The 15,759-nt window shown below is 48.1% G+C and overlaps 2 protein-coding genes across 4 annotated transcripts in view; one reads left to right on the top strand and one right to left on the bottom strand.

Moving 5' to 3' along the window:
* Positions 1-9,830, top strand: part of LOC135805920 (uncharacterized) — a 47,926-nt gene extending 38,096 nt beyond the window's left edge. For 2 of the 3 annotated variants that reach the window (XM_065320042.1, XM_065320040.1), the window contains exons 21-22: positions 4,515-4,581; positions 9,108-9,829. In XM_065320042.1, the coding sequence (XP_065176114.1) occupies positions 4,515-4,581; positions 9,108-9,190 (150 nt within the window). In that variant the 3' untranslated portion in view covers positions 9,191-9,829. Of the gene's footprint in view, positions 1-4,514; positions 4,582-9,107 lie in introns of all 3 variants that reach the window. The other variant, XM_065320041.1, reaches the window with a different exon arrangement.
* Positions 9,831-12,257: 2,427 nt separating this feature from the next.
* LOC135805921 (cyclin-dependent kinase 5-like) lies at positions 12,258-14,225 on the bottom strand. Its single transcript, XM_065320043.1, is given in 2 exon segments — positions 12,258-13,245; positions 13,247-14,225. Coding segments are annotated over 2 exon segments (861 nt in total). The 5' UTR covers positions 13,990-14,225; the 3' UTR covers positions 12,258-13,127.
* Between the last annotated feature and the right edge of the window lie 1,534 nt (positions 14,226-15,759).

Below are 15,759 nucleotides of genomic sequence, written 5' to 3'. Positions count from 1 at the left end.
AGGACAATCTGGTAAACACCCAACCTTCAAAGAAAAAATGCTTATCAAAATCAAAGGCTGCTACACAATTGTGATTTTGGATAGCAGAAACTGCTATGCAAAAATATGACAGTAAATTCATCCCTGGAGCTATGAATAAAATGAAGGCCGCAGACATCACACAGCTAAGTTACGTGTTCAACATGTATAGTCTGGGTGCCAAGGGCGAAAATTCAATCCTTTCACTCCCGGTAGTAATGCACCAACATTTGATGGCTACAACTGAAAGAGGGGCACACAGGCAACGTTTTTGACACCTTTATCTATCAGTATTTCGCCCAGGAACATCATGCAATGGTGCACTTTCTACCATGGGTCCGTTTCCATGGCAACGGGTGCCTAAATTTGAATTATCTGAGTATCTATGCATTTCAGGCAGGTTGTACTGTTTACCTTCAAGAGCAGCTGAAGTAACAGCACTGCCGGCCACACCAGACTCGACTAATAGGTCAAAGAGTCCAGCATCACGAAAGCGCCTGCCAATGATGCTTAGAAACATACAGCTGATGTGAAAGGCTCCTACGCGGGGCACCACACTTGCAAACTCCCTCGGGCGTTGGGCAATGACATCAATTGCCTCAGCGTAAATAGCTTGGTCCATGACGATAACAGCAAAGCCAAGACCAACACTGGTGCAGCGGCTGACGCATTTCTGCAACATGGCATAAACAGGTGCCAGATCCGTTGGTCATGCACTGCGCACAGGACAATAGCCAACCATGCTCTTAGCCGGAACTGACTCGGACCGTGTTAGGGCATTGAATGCAGTCCATGCAGGTGTAGTAACTGGCCTTTCTCCACCTGCTCCCAGTCCCGTGCCATCTCCACACTTATTCAAAAGGACGACGATAACTACATTTAGAAGACTGTTTATTGACACGACGACGAAACACAACTAGACAAGACGAACTCAAGACGAAGACTGCTTTTCATACTACAGCAACACGCGCATGCGCCAACATGATGTACACACGACGTACACAAAATAACGTACTATATACGATATGGTAAATCTATCGATATACGGTACATACGGTATGATACGGTAGAAAGTCCGTCTACTACACAGGTACAGTCTGCTGGTGCTGATCCTGGGATGATATGGACACTTGTTGAATCTCACCGTCTGGGCAAGCACGGGCAATCATCCAAATAAAATTTTCCAGAGTGGAACGGATGGAGTCAAAGTTCGGCAAGGCCATGTCCAAATCCGGCAATGCTGAGAGTGGCTCAGGGTTCATCCTTGCAACCCCAGTGAAATCAGGAATGATTTCAGGTTGAACTGCAAGTGAGCGCTTCCTCTTTGTAGGCTGGTTTGCCGGTGGACTTGCAGTTGCGGTTGTGGATTCAGAATTGGATGAGCTGATGGACAACTGCGGCTGGACAACAATGCTGTTTGTGCAGTGCATAGTGCCCTTTCCACTGAGAGTTTCCTCACTTACATCGTTGTTGTCCACGACGTGAAAGAATGGCTTCGATGCATCAATACACGATGGCAAATTATCAATGCGAACACCATTGCGCATCTTCTGTTCTGCCAAGGCGGTTTCCCTCCCTAACACTTGTGAGTAGGCAATACAATGTCCATAGCGGCTAAGGATAGTGATGAGCTTCTTGCTGCGGTACAAGTGGTGAAGCGTAAGGAGACTGCCTGGTATAATCCCCGTGGCAGAGCTTGTGGTAGTGGACTTCTCCGGCTACCAAGGACGACTCTGCCTGTACGGCTATCATAATTGTTTCATTCTTGCGGACAATAGCTGCCTCGCGGAGACGAGATTCCGCCACATCCGTCAGCATCTGCAACGTTTTCTGCATGCTATTCCGATTCGGCACACGTCGCTCGAATTTAGCACAGAAAATGCAGTGCTTGTTGCCCGGGCGAATTTCAGGTACAGCGGTGTTTTGCCGCGTGGAGCGAGTGCTCCTACCATTGTCACCCATCGTCAACAGCCGTTTCCACACCCTACATGATGATCCTTCGCCTGCTTGGACCCAACTAATTGTTTATCGCATCTATAACTGGTTGCAAAGATTTACTTCACGCAAGTCCTTATCGTCAACTTTTGAAATTGAGCCACGTGGAGCGCCTCGTGCAATGCTTTCACGGATCAAGCAATCTTTGTGCATGCGCACTAGGTCAAATGATAATTTTGAGTATATGTGACAAGGAGATGGTGATGGCCGAGCAATTTGCAGCGAGAAAGAAGGCCGCTTCTGACATGGTTCCTGGTCAACATTTTGCTCGCGGATTTGACAAGATTGTGTTGAAAGCCCCTTCTGCCGTATTCCACTGCGAAAATCTGCTGCGGATTTACGGGGAGCGATCTCTGCAAAAAAAATTTTTTTTGCGCCCCAGCCCCCAGACTAGTATGTGTATTTTATAGCAATAATAATTATTATAACCCAGAATCGATTTTCTCGTTCCAATCATCAGTGGAAAAAAATAAGGTGTTAAAAATGCCACATGCAATCATGATATGAATAAACGCCGCGGAGACAACAATTTTAATAAAGCAATAAGAAGAACTAACTCCGTCCAAATGTTTTCCAGAATAGATTTTCATGTCACTATCATCAGGGGAATATCGTGACTGAATTGAAGGCTAGCCAAGCAAAAACAATGATTAAATATGCATTCCAAAATGTGATAAAACTTACAAGCAAGCAACAAAAATGGTAAGTAGGTGGCACAAAAGAAGATGAGAACCAGAATGTGACAACTGTGAAGTGAGAGAAACAAACTGTGGAAAAAAGGGGAAGAACTTAACAAAACAATTTCAGCGCATTCTGGTTTTCTCACCTTTTGTGCCACCTACTTTCCATTTTTGTTGCTTGCTTGTAAGTTTTATCACATTTTGGAATGTTTTTGCTTGGCTAGCCTTCTATTCAGTCACGATATTCCACTGATGATAGTGACATGAAAATCTATTCTGGAAAACATTTGACTTCGTTGATGCATGGTGATGACGGCAGAGTTAGTTCTTTTTATTGCTTTATTAAAATTATGATACAAGTGCAATAAAACCACTACAGTCCATTCACAAAAAGATGGGCCCTGGCTCTGGCTAGCTCCCGTATTTGGCGATTTTTCAAGATTTTTCAAAATTTGAAATTTGAAAAAGGGTCCGAAAAGGGTACCTGAACTGGGATTCGAACCGCACCAATGCACTGTTGCAGGCAGGGTCAAACGGCCTGGATTTTGATGTTTTTTTTCCCAATTCACTGCTTTTGGGGCAAAACCTGGCCAAAATCCTATTCTTGTTATGGCTTGCTTTTTGGAGAAATAAACTTGAGAAACATAATTGGAAGAGGATTCCATAGGGGATTGCAGAAAAAAATTCTAAAAAATTCAACGTTTGGCCCATTTATGGGCAAAAGCTAGAGGTCCATGTTTTTCTGAATGGACTGTAGAGAAAACGCAAAAAGGTAACAATAACACGATTACATAACCAAAGGTGAGAAGGCACTGAACGAAGTGTCAACCTACGAATATAACCACTATATACTATACACACTACTATACACACTATAATTATGTAAGACAGTCAGGACAGTCGGGACAGTCGGGACAGTCAGAACGAGATAACAAGTGTAGATACACAGTCGACTTCTTTCGAACAACACGTTCATCCGCCTCATCTCGCTCTTTCCCATCTGATCCCTCCTCGTCCATCCCATCCTCCTCTTCCTCGTTCCGCTCGTCATCAGCACAGACCATGTGCCTCCCATTTGCTAGCTGCTCGTCCCGTGCCCGGCATTGCTCCTCCAGATTCGTTTCACTCACTGACACCTGATACTGCCCGACCCTCCTCCTTTTGGCACTGTCCGCAACGTCCGCAGCACCCACTCAGCAAGACAGGCAATGCACACATCTCACAGAATCTACACCCTTAATCCAGAGACCTTGGAGGGCTACAGCCAACTACTCCACAGAGAGTTATGCCAGAAACGGCCAGGGCCCACACGTTGCAGACAGTGCCAACAGGAGGAGGGTCTGTGCAGGAACGAAGGAAGAGACAGACGGATGAGAAGATAGAAAAGGAATTTGGTGACAGAACGGTCGGTGAAGAGACAGAGGACGAGATGGATGATGATGGTGATGACGAACGTGCTGATGACGAGCGGAACGAGGAAGAGGACGACGAGATGGACGAGGAGGGATCAGATGGGAAAGAGCGAGATAAGGCGGATGGATATGTTGTTCGAAAGAAGTCGGCTGTGTATCTACACTTGTTATCTCGTCCTGACTGTCTTAAAGTGTGTAGGATGACTCTCGTTTTTCTGTACTGTGCCGTGCGCGTTACGTCCAGCAGTTGAAAGTCCTTGAGGCAGTTTGTATACATATTCATAAGCCTGTTTTGTGTAAGCAGGAAGAGCACGTTGTTGCACTTTAATAGGTTATATTCATAGGTTGACACTTCGTTCAATGCCTTCATACCTCTTGTATATGTTGATAATTCTGCTTGATTTCTCAGGCGGACGACGCTCAGGCTATAATTGAAGTCCGAGAAGAATTCAAGCGTAAACGATTTGTGGAAACTGGTAGGCTGTTTTTAACTACCATGCTGTCGTTTGTAAAGAAGAGAGTGGGCGAGTGCGTAGGTGGGCGGGTGGGTAGATAGGTGTGTGTGTGTATGTGTGTGTGTATGTGTGTGTGTGTGTGTGTGTGTGTGTGTGTGTGTGTGTGTGTGTGTGTGTGTGTGTGTGTGTGTGTGTGTGTGTGTGTGTGTGTGTGTGTGTGTGTGTGTGTGTGTGTGTGTGTGTCTACATTGCAGTTGGTGAGGGTAGTTGGTAGTTTTTGAGCTCTCGAATTTTGGAAGTTTTCTCAAGAATTCCCCACTCTGGGGCGGCTCTGGCCTTGTCCAGGGTCGTCCCAGGTTAGTTCAGGACCTGTTGAAGTAGATAGGGTCGCGGACTAAGATTCTTGAGGACCAGGGCTTCGCATGATGTTGCCACCTCAAGTTTCTCCGCGCGCCCTTCGTTCGGTGAGGAGTTGCAACCCCCGAACGTCCGCGACTGCACGAGATGAGCAGGTTCGAAACAGTACAGTACGTAGACGTTATTTGTCAGTGGGCACCTGGAATGTCCGGTCACTTGTGGAAAGCTCAGGCCCAATTGAAACTGCAGCTGTAACTGGAAAAGTCGTGGAGGATAAGAAAATCGAACGGGTCGTCACGGAACTCTCGCGTCTGGCTGTGGATATTGCAGGACTTAAGGAGACACATTGGTTTGGTGAACAATCATAATTATCGTGTTGGTTGCTCTACTATTCTTACATTGGGTCGTCCTGTTCCTTCGGAGGACTCCAGTCGTCGACGAGGAGAAGGTGTTGCTGTCGTTTTGAATTTGAATTCAACGAACGCTTGGAAAGCAGGAGGCTGTGTCTGGAGAGCGTACAGCTCTCGCCTTGTCACCGTACGATTGAAGTTCAAAGTCCAGCGTGCTGTACGCTGGTACACTGTTATTGTGGCGTACGCTCCGACTTTCGCCAGCACTCGATCGGAGAAGGAGCACTTTTACGACTCCATGCAGCGAGCGATTGACGACGTCCCTCGTGGTGACAGATACGTTCTACTCGGAGACTTCAACGCGCGAGTTGGCACTCGTGGCAGCCATGCTGAGCAGTCTAGGGATGAGTGGTGCACTGTGCGTGGCCCTCATGGCTTTGGGGAGATGAACTCCTCTGGAAAGGAACTATTAGATTTCCTGGCAATGAACAATGCTACAATCTGTAACACCTGGCACAACAAGAGACAAAATCTCAAACCAACCTGGCAACATCCTAAGTCACAGAAATGGCATTGCATTGACTACATCATCACTGGCCAGTGTGATAAGATGCTGTGCATGGGTTTTCAGATCATCCCAAGTGCAGAGTGTGGCAGTGACCATCATCTGCTTTTTGCACGCTTCCTTCTTGGCACGTATCACCACTCTGTCAACCCGCAAGCTGTGCGTGTGCAACGTAGCAAGGGTCACTTCGACACGTCCAAGTTATTTCTTTCTGCCGATGCAAACAACAACCCTGATGATGGCGCCACCCCGTTGTCTGCTTATCAAGACGCGGTGTCCACTCTCGTATCAACACATTGGCGCCCGCATGATCCAATAGATGAAAAGTGGAACGTCCTCCGCGATGCTGTTGTCACTGCCGGAACGGACACTCTTGGTCAACGCAAGCGTAAACAACCTGATTGGTATGTGGACAGTGGCCCGACTATTGAACCCCTGTTACAGGAACGGAATCGGCTGCACGCGCTCTGGCTTCAACATCAACGTCCTAGGGATCACACTGCTTTCAAACAGGCTCGCAGTCAAGCGCGTGCCGGAGTGCGGAAGGCTAAACGTGACTGGATATCATCCAAGGCAAAGCTCACCAATGCACAAAGATTCTCAGGACGAACTGTGTGGAAATGTGTTCGTGCACTACAAACAGTCGAACAAGGCCCGACCCGCATCACAACTGCTGCGATCAACGACGAGAATGGAAATCCATGTGCATCTGCCGAAGACCAGGGCAAACGTTGGGGCCGTCATTTCTCTGGTGTTCTGAATGTGCAAAGTACGTTCAATTCCAGTATTCTTGACTGTGTTCCACAAATGCCGTGTCTGGATAGTTTGGTTGCGCCGCCTGATCTGTTGGAGTTACAGCAGGCAATCACGCAATGTCGAAGTGGCAAAGCTGCAGGTCAGTCAGGAATCCTGCCGGAGATGCTCAAAGCCTGTCCAGATCTGTTTACTGGCCACCTACTGGAGCTTCTCCATTCAGTCTGGGACAGTGGCAGTGTTCCTGGCGACTGGGTCAACGCGCAGCTGGTGCCTATCCCCAAGAAAGGTAACCTTGCAGAATGTGACAACTGGCGAGGCATAGCTCTCCTCGACATTATTGGTAAAGTGGTTGCTCGCGTCATCCAGAGCCGACTTGCTGATAAACTAGACGATGTGCTACCAGACTCTCAATGCGGCTTCCGCACACGACGTGGGTGTGCTGACATGATCTTTGCGGCAAGGCAACTAATCGAAAAGAGCTACGAGCATGAGCAGAAGTGTTTCTTCATCTTCATTGACCTGAAGAAAGCCTATGACTCAGTTCCGCGAGAGTGTCTGTGGTTAGTACTGCGAAAAGCTGGCGTCCCCGAGAAGCTGATCGCTGTTATCCGTGCATTCCATGACGGCATGACCGCAACTCTCCGTCTGTCGAATGTTGAAGCTGACCCCATCCCTGTGACGAACGGCTTGCGGCAGGGATGTTGCATGGCCCCTGTCCTATTCAACATCTTCATGTGGGCAGTGATGCATTGTTGGCGCCAGCACGTGCAGCCTATCCCTGGTGTAGGCGCAAAGGTCTTCTTCGAGCCAGATGGGAAGCTACTCCACCACCGTAGCCGCCGTGATAGATCCCTGGAGCTGACAGAGTGTCAGTTTGCTGATGATTCCGCTCTTGTGGCCGCGACACGCCAGGCCGCAGTTTCAGCCTTGGAGGTATTTGTGGATGTATGCAGCGATTTTGGCCTCACCGTCAGTGCCACCAAAACCAAGTTCATGGTCTCTGGCCCCAACATCTCTAACGACGATCTAGAGCCGCTCGCGATTCGAACTATGGAGATTGCCCATGTGTCGTCTTTTCGTTACCTTGGATCCAACATACACAGCAACGGCCGATGTCATGATGATGTCACATCCCGGATTGCACAAGCTGCCAAAGCGTTTGGCGCTCTGAAGAAATCGATATTCCACGATGTAACACTGACAATATCCATCAAACAGTCAGTGTACAATGCTTGTGTGCTGTCAACTCTGCTCTATGGGTCCGAATGCTGGGTACCGCTACAGGCTGATGTTCATGCGTTGTCTGTCTTTCATCTCCGTTGTGTCCGCACCATTCTGGGCATCAGTCGTCAAGATGTATGGAATGACAGGATAACTAATGTTGAAGTTCTGGAGCGCTGGGGAGATACCTTGGACATGGAGTGTCGTCTCAGCAGACGTCGCCTTGAGTGGCTTGGTCATGTGGCAAGGATGGAGGATGAGCGCATCCCGAAGGCTCTACTGTTCGGTTCGTTTCCAAACAAGAGACCTGCCCATGGTCCGCGGAAAAGGTGGCGAGACTGTGTTCGGAGTGACGTCAAACCACTTGACGACTGGTATGAAGTGGCCACCTCTTCTCGCTCCAAATGGCGCAAGGCTTACCGTTGTCTCCCAGACAAGCAGAACAGACCTCGACCATCACCGGTTGTGTGCCAAACTTGTCACCGCTCTTTCAGTCGTGTAAGTGACAGGAAGCGACACAAGTGTACAGCTACGCGTGCCCTACCCGTAAGCCAACAGCCAGGAAGCTGTCACTGCAATCAGTGCGACAGATGGTTCCGGAGCAAGGGTGGATTTGCCCGACACAAGTGCTCGCCAGCAACATCACCAGCAGAGGCATCTTCTGACACACTTGAGTCACCGGTTACAAACAATATGTCCTGCGAACGCTGCAGCTTCCACTGCGCCCGCTGCAACCGCTGTGTGCTATCGCGCCAAGGCATGAAACGTCACAAGTGCAGCCGTGGCTCGGCCAGAGCAACCAACACAGACCGTAGCTCCTTCTGCATCGTTTGCAATTGCGGTCGGCGTTTCAGTAGACCACAGGACCTATCCCGTCATCGCCCCTACTGTTCCGAACCTGCTCAACCCCCCATGGGGTCCGCATAGCCAGAATATGGCAGCGCATCCAAGGTCCAAGGTGTGTGTGTGCGTGCGTGCGTGCGTGCGTGTGTGTGTGTGCGTGCGTGTGCGTGCGCGCGCGCGTGTGTGTGTGTGTGTGTGTGTGTGTGTGTGTGTGTGTGTGTGTGTGTGTGTGTGTGTGTGTGTGTGTGCATGCGTGTGTGCATGTGTGAATCGGTGAACAATGACGGGTGGCTTTGCTTTGAAAATTCCATCCCATGGGTAGCATGCGGGGAAAGAGGAGAGCATAAATTCATACTACCATGGTAGTTTGAATTTGTGCTCTCTTCCGTCTGGCCAGGGTGGTGAACAGCATTCGTTTTCTTTTCTTTGCATTCGCCCACTGTGTAACTGTGTAGGTGAAGAATTCGACAAGTTGATTGGTCCTCCGCCCGATGATGATGGTGATGGCGGGCCAGCAAAGAAACGAAAGAAAACGTGAATGGTGTGGTGGTGGTGCTTCGGTGTTCCTTCTGACACGAAAACGTCACCGCTGTGCGCCACGTGGTAACATGGGACAATCGTGAAAACCAGTCAGGTGCTGGTTTGTGTGGAAGCTGCCTACGTGCATACCTGGTCATGTGTAAAGAACTCTATTAAATACGTCACCAAGTAATTAGTTGCATACGCAGAAGCTAAGCTAATCAACACTGGGTGATTAAACAGTTCTACCTATGCACCTATTTTTGGTGATGATGATGATGATGATGATGTCATGATGATGTCATGATGATGATGATGATGATGATGATGATGATGTCATCAGTAACACTATCTTCATTCAGTTCCGTGATCTACGATGTCATCATGACTCCACTTTGATGACCGCTGGGCATATTCATACTTTGTAGTCAGAGGGTTGAGTGGCTTCAACACACAACGATGTCAGCCACGGTGATTTCTATTCAGTTCCTTATTGTTCAGGATCATTGACCAACTCTCCTTCTCTTGTGCATGCTGCGCATTGGATTTGACATGGCTTTGTGTAGTATTGTACACACACACACACACACACACACACACACACACACACACACACACACACACACACACACACACACACACACACACACACACACACACACACACACACACACACACACACACACACACACACACACACACACACACACACACACACACACACACACACACACACACACACACACACACACACACACACACACACACACACACACACACACACACACACACACACACACACACACACACACACACACACACACACACACACACACACACACACACACACACACACACACACACACACACACACACACACACACACACACACACACACACACACACACACACACACACACACACACACACACACACACACACACACACACACACACACACACACACACACACACACACACACACACACACACACACACACACACACACACACACACACACACACACACACACACACACACACACACACACACACACACACACACACACACACACACACACACACACACACACACACACACACACACACACACACACACACACACACACACACACACACACACACACACACACACCTCTAGCCAGTGTATTCTCATAGAAGTGGCGCAGTGTCCACCGTTGGCGTTGGCCGCTCAGTACCCAGCAGGAGTGGCATATGAAGTAGTTTTTTTCAAATTCTGTCATTCTTGGTTCTTCTCGCCTCTCTTACCTCTCTTACTTTTTACAATTTTTAGGTCTAAGTAGTATTTGTAGTATTTTTGTATGGTCATGTGGTGCTGATATACAGCTACCGATATGTAAGAAGTATCCTTGTTCTCGATCTTAGGTTCAGTAGCCTTGCAGCAGCAGGCTCATTTTGAGTTTTATCTGTCCTTCCGTCTGTAGAAAGTGTGTGTCGCCGCTGTGACCGCGCAGGCTTTGCGTTGTGTGTTTGTTAATGTTTTTGAACTGGACTGTAGACCCATCAATCCAACAGAGAGCACGTTGTGAACGGGCTGCTTGCTTGTGTGGCACTGTGTCTGCCTGATTACCACGCGTAGATGCCATTGATCTTGTATTAAACATCCTGATTCTATAAGTACTTCCAACCATAACATAGCCATCATCTCACTCAGCTGTGTACTTCAAACATGCACGCGTAGTCTTGTTTTCTTTACCTCTGCTCTACCAGAGTACATACACTAGGATAGCCAGCTTGTCTCCGTTGTCATCCACTGTCTTAACAATATATATTATTTCTTTTTTTATTGTCGTTGTTCTTCAGTGTTTCTCTTTGTGTTAAGGATTCACAATGTCAGTATTCATAAGAAGACATGATGAGGACCAAAGACCACCTGAGTCTAACAATGTCTTATTCCTGGAGTGCTTTGTGATTGTTTGGCCAGAAATTGGTCTTGCTTGCCAGGATGTCAAAAATAGAACTTTCATGGATACCTACATGGACCCACTTAAGTGACTTAACCTATCTCTGTCAAGTCCAATGTGTGCTTACTCTAGCATGCACCCGATCAATATGGTATAATACACATCAGTCATCAGGGTGCATAGTCAACCGACGAGCCTCGATCGTGCATGAGAGAAGGATCCTTATTGGCGAGTTGTCGTTGCTTGTGATCGAGGTTGAACGCATGTGATCAAATCGTCACCAAGTCTCAAGATTGTGTCATTATTCGCCAGTTGTTGTTTTTGCCCGATTTAATTGTGTTGTTATCCACAAGATTGACTGCAGTACAATGCAATAATTGTACTACAGTCGACCTACCCTTATAACGATATTTCCGTCAGACCAAGAAATATTGTTACAGTACTACATGTATATTAAAGGGTAATATTCTAGTGTTCTACGGGTAACTGGTTCATTTCATACACATACATCATAATGCATGGATTTTGTTCATTTTTTACACTCTTTATAGCATAAAAACTGACGTAGATGCACGTTATGTACACAGGAAGGTGTCCACCGGTGCCCCCATTGCATTTCATTACGTCCCAGCGACTTATCAAGCAAAGCTTGCCCTACCTGGATAGTGGGCTCGAGATATTCCCTGCTAGATATTGTTATAAAATGGAAATGTCGATTGGTCAGCCCATTTTAGATCGTTATAGCAATATTGTTATAGAGGTAAGGCATTGTATATACAAGTCAATGGAGTGATTTGGTTTGGCAGAAAATATCATTATAAGGGTACTGTGATATTGTTATAGAGGTTATCGTTATAAGGGTAGGTCGACTGTACATATACAAGTACTCCCTGATACACACACTGCCAGGGAGTCGTAAACACCAATTTCTACGACTCCCTAAACACAGACACACGCACGCGCGCACACACACACATGCGCTCCCCGGCGCGTACGGCACACGGATTTTCTGATGTAATCACGTAGAGCGAAACCCCCCTATGTAAATGTACCAAGCATTAGCAGTACCCTCATTCTCTGTCTTTCACCAGAAAATCCAATTTCTCCAGTAGCACCAGTAACAACCATTAGCACAATGATGGTAAAGCAAAAATATAATCTTTTTTTGAGATCCGGAGTTAAATCTGTTCCAAATATGGCTATACCGTAGACGGTACTTAACGCTTAAAAAATATGGTAAACAATGTAAAAACAAGAGCAACTACGAAACTGACAACGGTGGTGTGTTGATGCAGATTAGAACACGGCTGACACCAACTCTCCACTAGACAACCCAGGGCTGGAGAGGCCACAGCACACAGGAGTGCTACTGCCTTGCAAAACAGCAGAGGTAAAGTAATAAAGCAATAGGTGCAATAGCAGCAGCAGCAGCAGCAGCAGCAGCAGCAGTATAATGTACAGAGGAATAGGAATTAGTCATAATGAATTTAAATGATCAGTTATCATGAGAATTGTCGAGGACAAGAAAGAAAAGAGTGCTACACATGTACCATAGCTACTCACAGCTCCTTGCTAGTCTGCCAGAAGAAACGGCTGCACAAGCATACCAATGCTCCGATGAGTGGCTGCTGGCTTACACTAGAAGCTAAGAAGTCATGTTCCACGCTATCCTTCACAGTCAAGGGCCACTATATCCGCCATAGTACCACCTGACATGGTGCTCTTACTGGTTCCGGACCAGCACATACAGTGAGCAGCGTACACAATATACTGGGGTACGGTGACTGCTACTGGGGTACGGTGACTGCTCCAGACAAAGTACTAAGGACTTGCAAGTGCATTGTATATCCAGATGTACATGTTCGTTGTTTGTTGATGATATGTTTACACTGCACGCCGGAAGTACAGTGGCTGTACAGTGGCTGTACTAGCCGCACAATGATGCAGTCAGCTGTGGGTGGCACTCGTGGCCATGTCCATGCCAACAACTGCGGCACATTGCCTGCCCCAGTCTAGGCGGCTGGGCAATCTGCAAAGTAACGATGCTGAAGTGCCTGCTGTGCTGCCATGCGCCTATCCGGGTTACAGATAAGCAGCTTGGAGAGTAGGTTGCGAGCGTCCGTGCTCAGCGGACAGCGGCTGAGCATTGTACACGGCCAACTGTTTGAAGTCTGGACACTGCTTCATCTCTGGCCAGTCAACCTCCGTCGGCGTGCCAACAAGGCGATAGATGCGCTTAAGCTGGTCATCGATGTCTGAACCTGGCAACAAGGGTCGTCCACAGTTGGACATCTCTGCAAATATTACACCAGCGGACCACATATCAATGGACGTTGTGTACATTTTCGCTCCCATGAGTACGTCCGGTGGCCGATACCACAGTGTGACCACCTCGGCACTAAACGACTTCACCGGGATTCCAAAAGCACGCGCCAGCCCAAAGTCGGCCAACTTGAGGTCGCCGTTGCGGTTGACCAGCAGATTCTGCGGCTTCAGGTCGCGGTGCAATATGTTGGACTCGTGGCAAAAATCCAATCCACGTAAGAGTTGGTACATTAGGGATTGGACCTGACTTGGAGGCAGCCCACTCTTCAGCCCATCACAGTACCGTCGCAAATCCTGGTCGCAATATTCGAACACCATTGTCAATTTTTTCTCACTGTGTATGACATCAAGTAACCGTACAATGTTCTTGTGCTTCAGCTCCTTCAGTAGGCAAATCTCTCGCAATGCAGAGCTTGGGACACCTTCGTCGTCGTCGTCCAGACGGACTCGCTTCAGCGCCACTATCTCCCCAGTTTCGCGATGCCGCGCCTTGTACACCACACCATATGTGCCCTCGCCGATTTTGCAGTGCTTTTCATAGGACTGCATGGCGTAGAAGACGCAAACGCTGCAGTTACAGGCTTGCTACCCGGCGACTGACCAAGGCAAAATGCAACAATGATGATTGTGTGCTAGGAAATAGGAGCGCCAAATACAAAGAAATGGACAACAAGTCGATCTGCGACAATCCAAATGAGTCGTTGTCTCGTGCTGATCAACAAAGACGAACAGAAAACTCGAGACTGTAAGAGCCTTCATCAAACTGAACCTACAAGTACAACATATTGAATTGCGCCTACATGTACATGCAGTTGAGCATTTTGAAGCACATTTTTACCATGAATACTCTCTGTACATCATTACCGGTATCATTCGATCCACATGACACATGGATCGACGTAGCTACGTATAGGCCTACAATGGTGAGTCAAATACCGTATTTGACGACTCCCTGATGGTGACATCACACTGTACTTCTTTGTACACTTTTAATTTTGCGATTCGCGTGACCATGGTGACTCGGATGTAGTCTCATATCATGACATTCATGTAGAGCAGTGGATCATGCATGGAGTGGATCTGCTGGATCCATGGTATTATATGGAGTCAGTGGATTTGCTATTCAAAAAAGCATAGCGCTTTTTCCAGGATCTAGGACTGGAGACCGTCACTAAATTTATAAACGTATGCGCCCCCGGCCATCCCTCCATCACGTAGACGACTGTCTATTACAATTTGAAGCCCCGGGCCACGCATAAAGCAGAACCGCCAGTCGTACAGCAGTAAAATGGTTCACGAATAACACCAGCAGCTATTGACGGATTTCTTCAGAAGTATTCGCGGTGCGCTACCGATCCCGCGATGCTTGCCTGCACTTTGAACAGAGGGTGCAGCGGTAGCAGCAGGTCACTGCCACTGGGAGCGCTGTCAATGCGGTGTGGTGTGCTGCAACACCAGCAGCAGCAACAGACGAAACAGACCGTGCCAGCGTTGGGCAAATGCCATGCGTCAAGTAGGGCCTGGTCTGGTATAAGTGGTGGACTTGCCACCACCAACAGCAATATCGCCACCACCAACAGCAATATCGCCACCACCAACAGCAATATCGCCACCACCAACAGCAATATCGCCACCACCAACAGCAATATCGCCACCACCAACAGCAATATCGCCACCACCAACAGCAATATCGCCACGACCAGCAGTAGCAGTAGTAGCAATATCACTTACATCAGATCGCTCACAACCATGAGAGCCGTATGCACTCATAATACACTGCCGCTGCCCGATGTTTGTAACATCCGCTCTGGACTTTTACTGCACAGTGGTACTAGCGTTACTCCGTTATGGTCGCTCTCTGCTCGTAACTACTGTGCCGATTCGGGGACCCAACGCAGCAAGCCGAACCATTCAAACTCCTCACCGCAGCAGCAGCAGCAGCAGCAGCTGCTTGGCAGTCAGCATCCCGACTCCAAAGGAGAGGAGCAACAGGCCCCGGAGAAACTACTATTCCGAGCCAAGTACATTGTGGCTCTGCGCATCATCATGCGCACTAAAATGGTGGCCATTGCTGTGGCGTGTTCAATCCTGGGCCGTGGTCTTCTTGGGTATCATGTCAGCACTGTAACCTGGATTGCGGTGATTGGTGTCTCGGCCATCGCCATGCTCTCCGCCAGGTTTGCGAGCATGATCATACTGCGCTTATCGTATTACGAAGACGAGGGAGTTCTGAGAGTGTCCACGATGAACATGTGGGGACGGCGCACAGACTACCTCGTCGACGCACAGCACGTGGTGCCGTTCGTGGAGACTTCGGCG

Source organism: Sycon ciliatum, chromosome 1, assembly GCF_964019385.1.
Source record: "Sycon ciliatum chromosome 1, ocSycCili1.1, whole genome shotgun sequence".
NCBI classification, from domain to species: domain Eukaryota; kingdom Metazoa; phylum Porifera; class Calcarea; order Leucosolenida; family Sycettidae; genus Sycon; species Sycon ciliatum.
The sequence above is the reverse complement of the archived record's forward strand: the minus strand, read 5'-3'. Positions and strand labels throughout refer to the sequence as shown.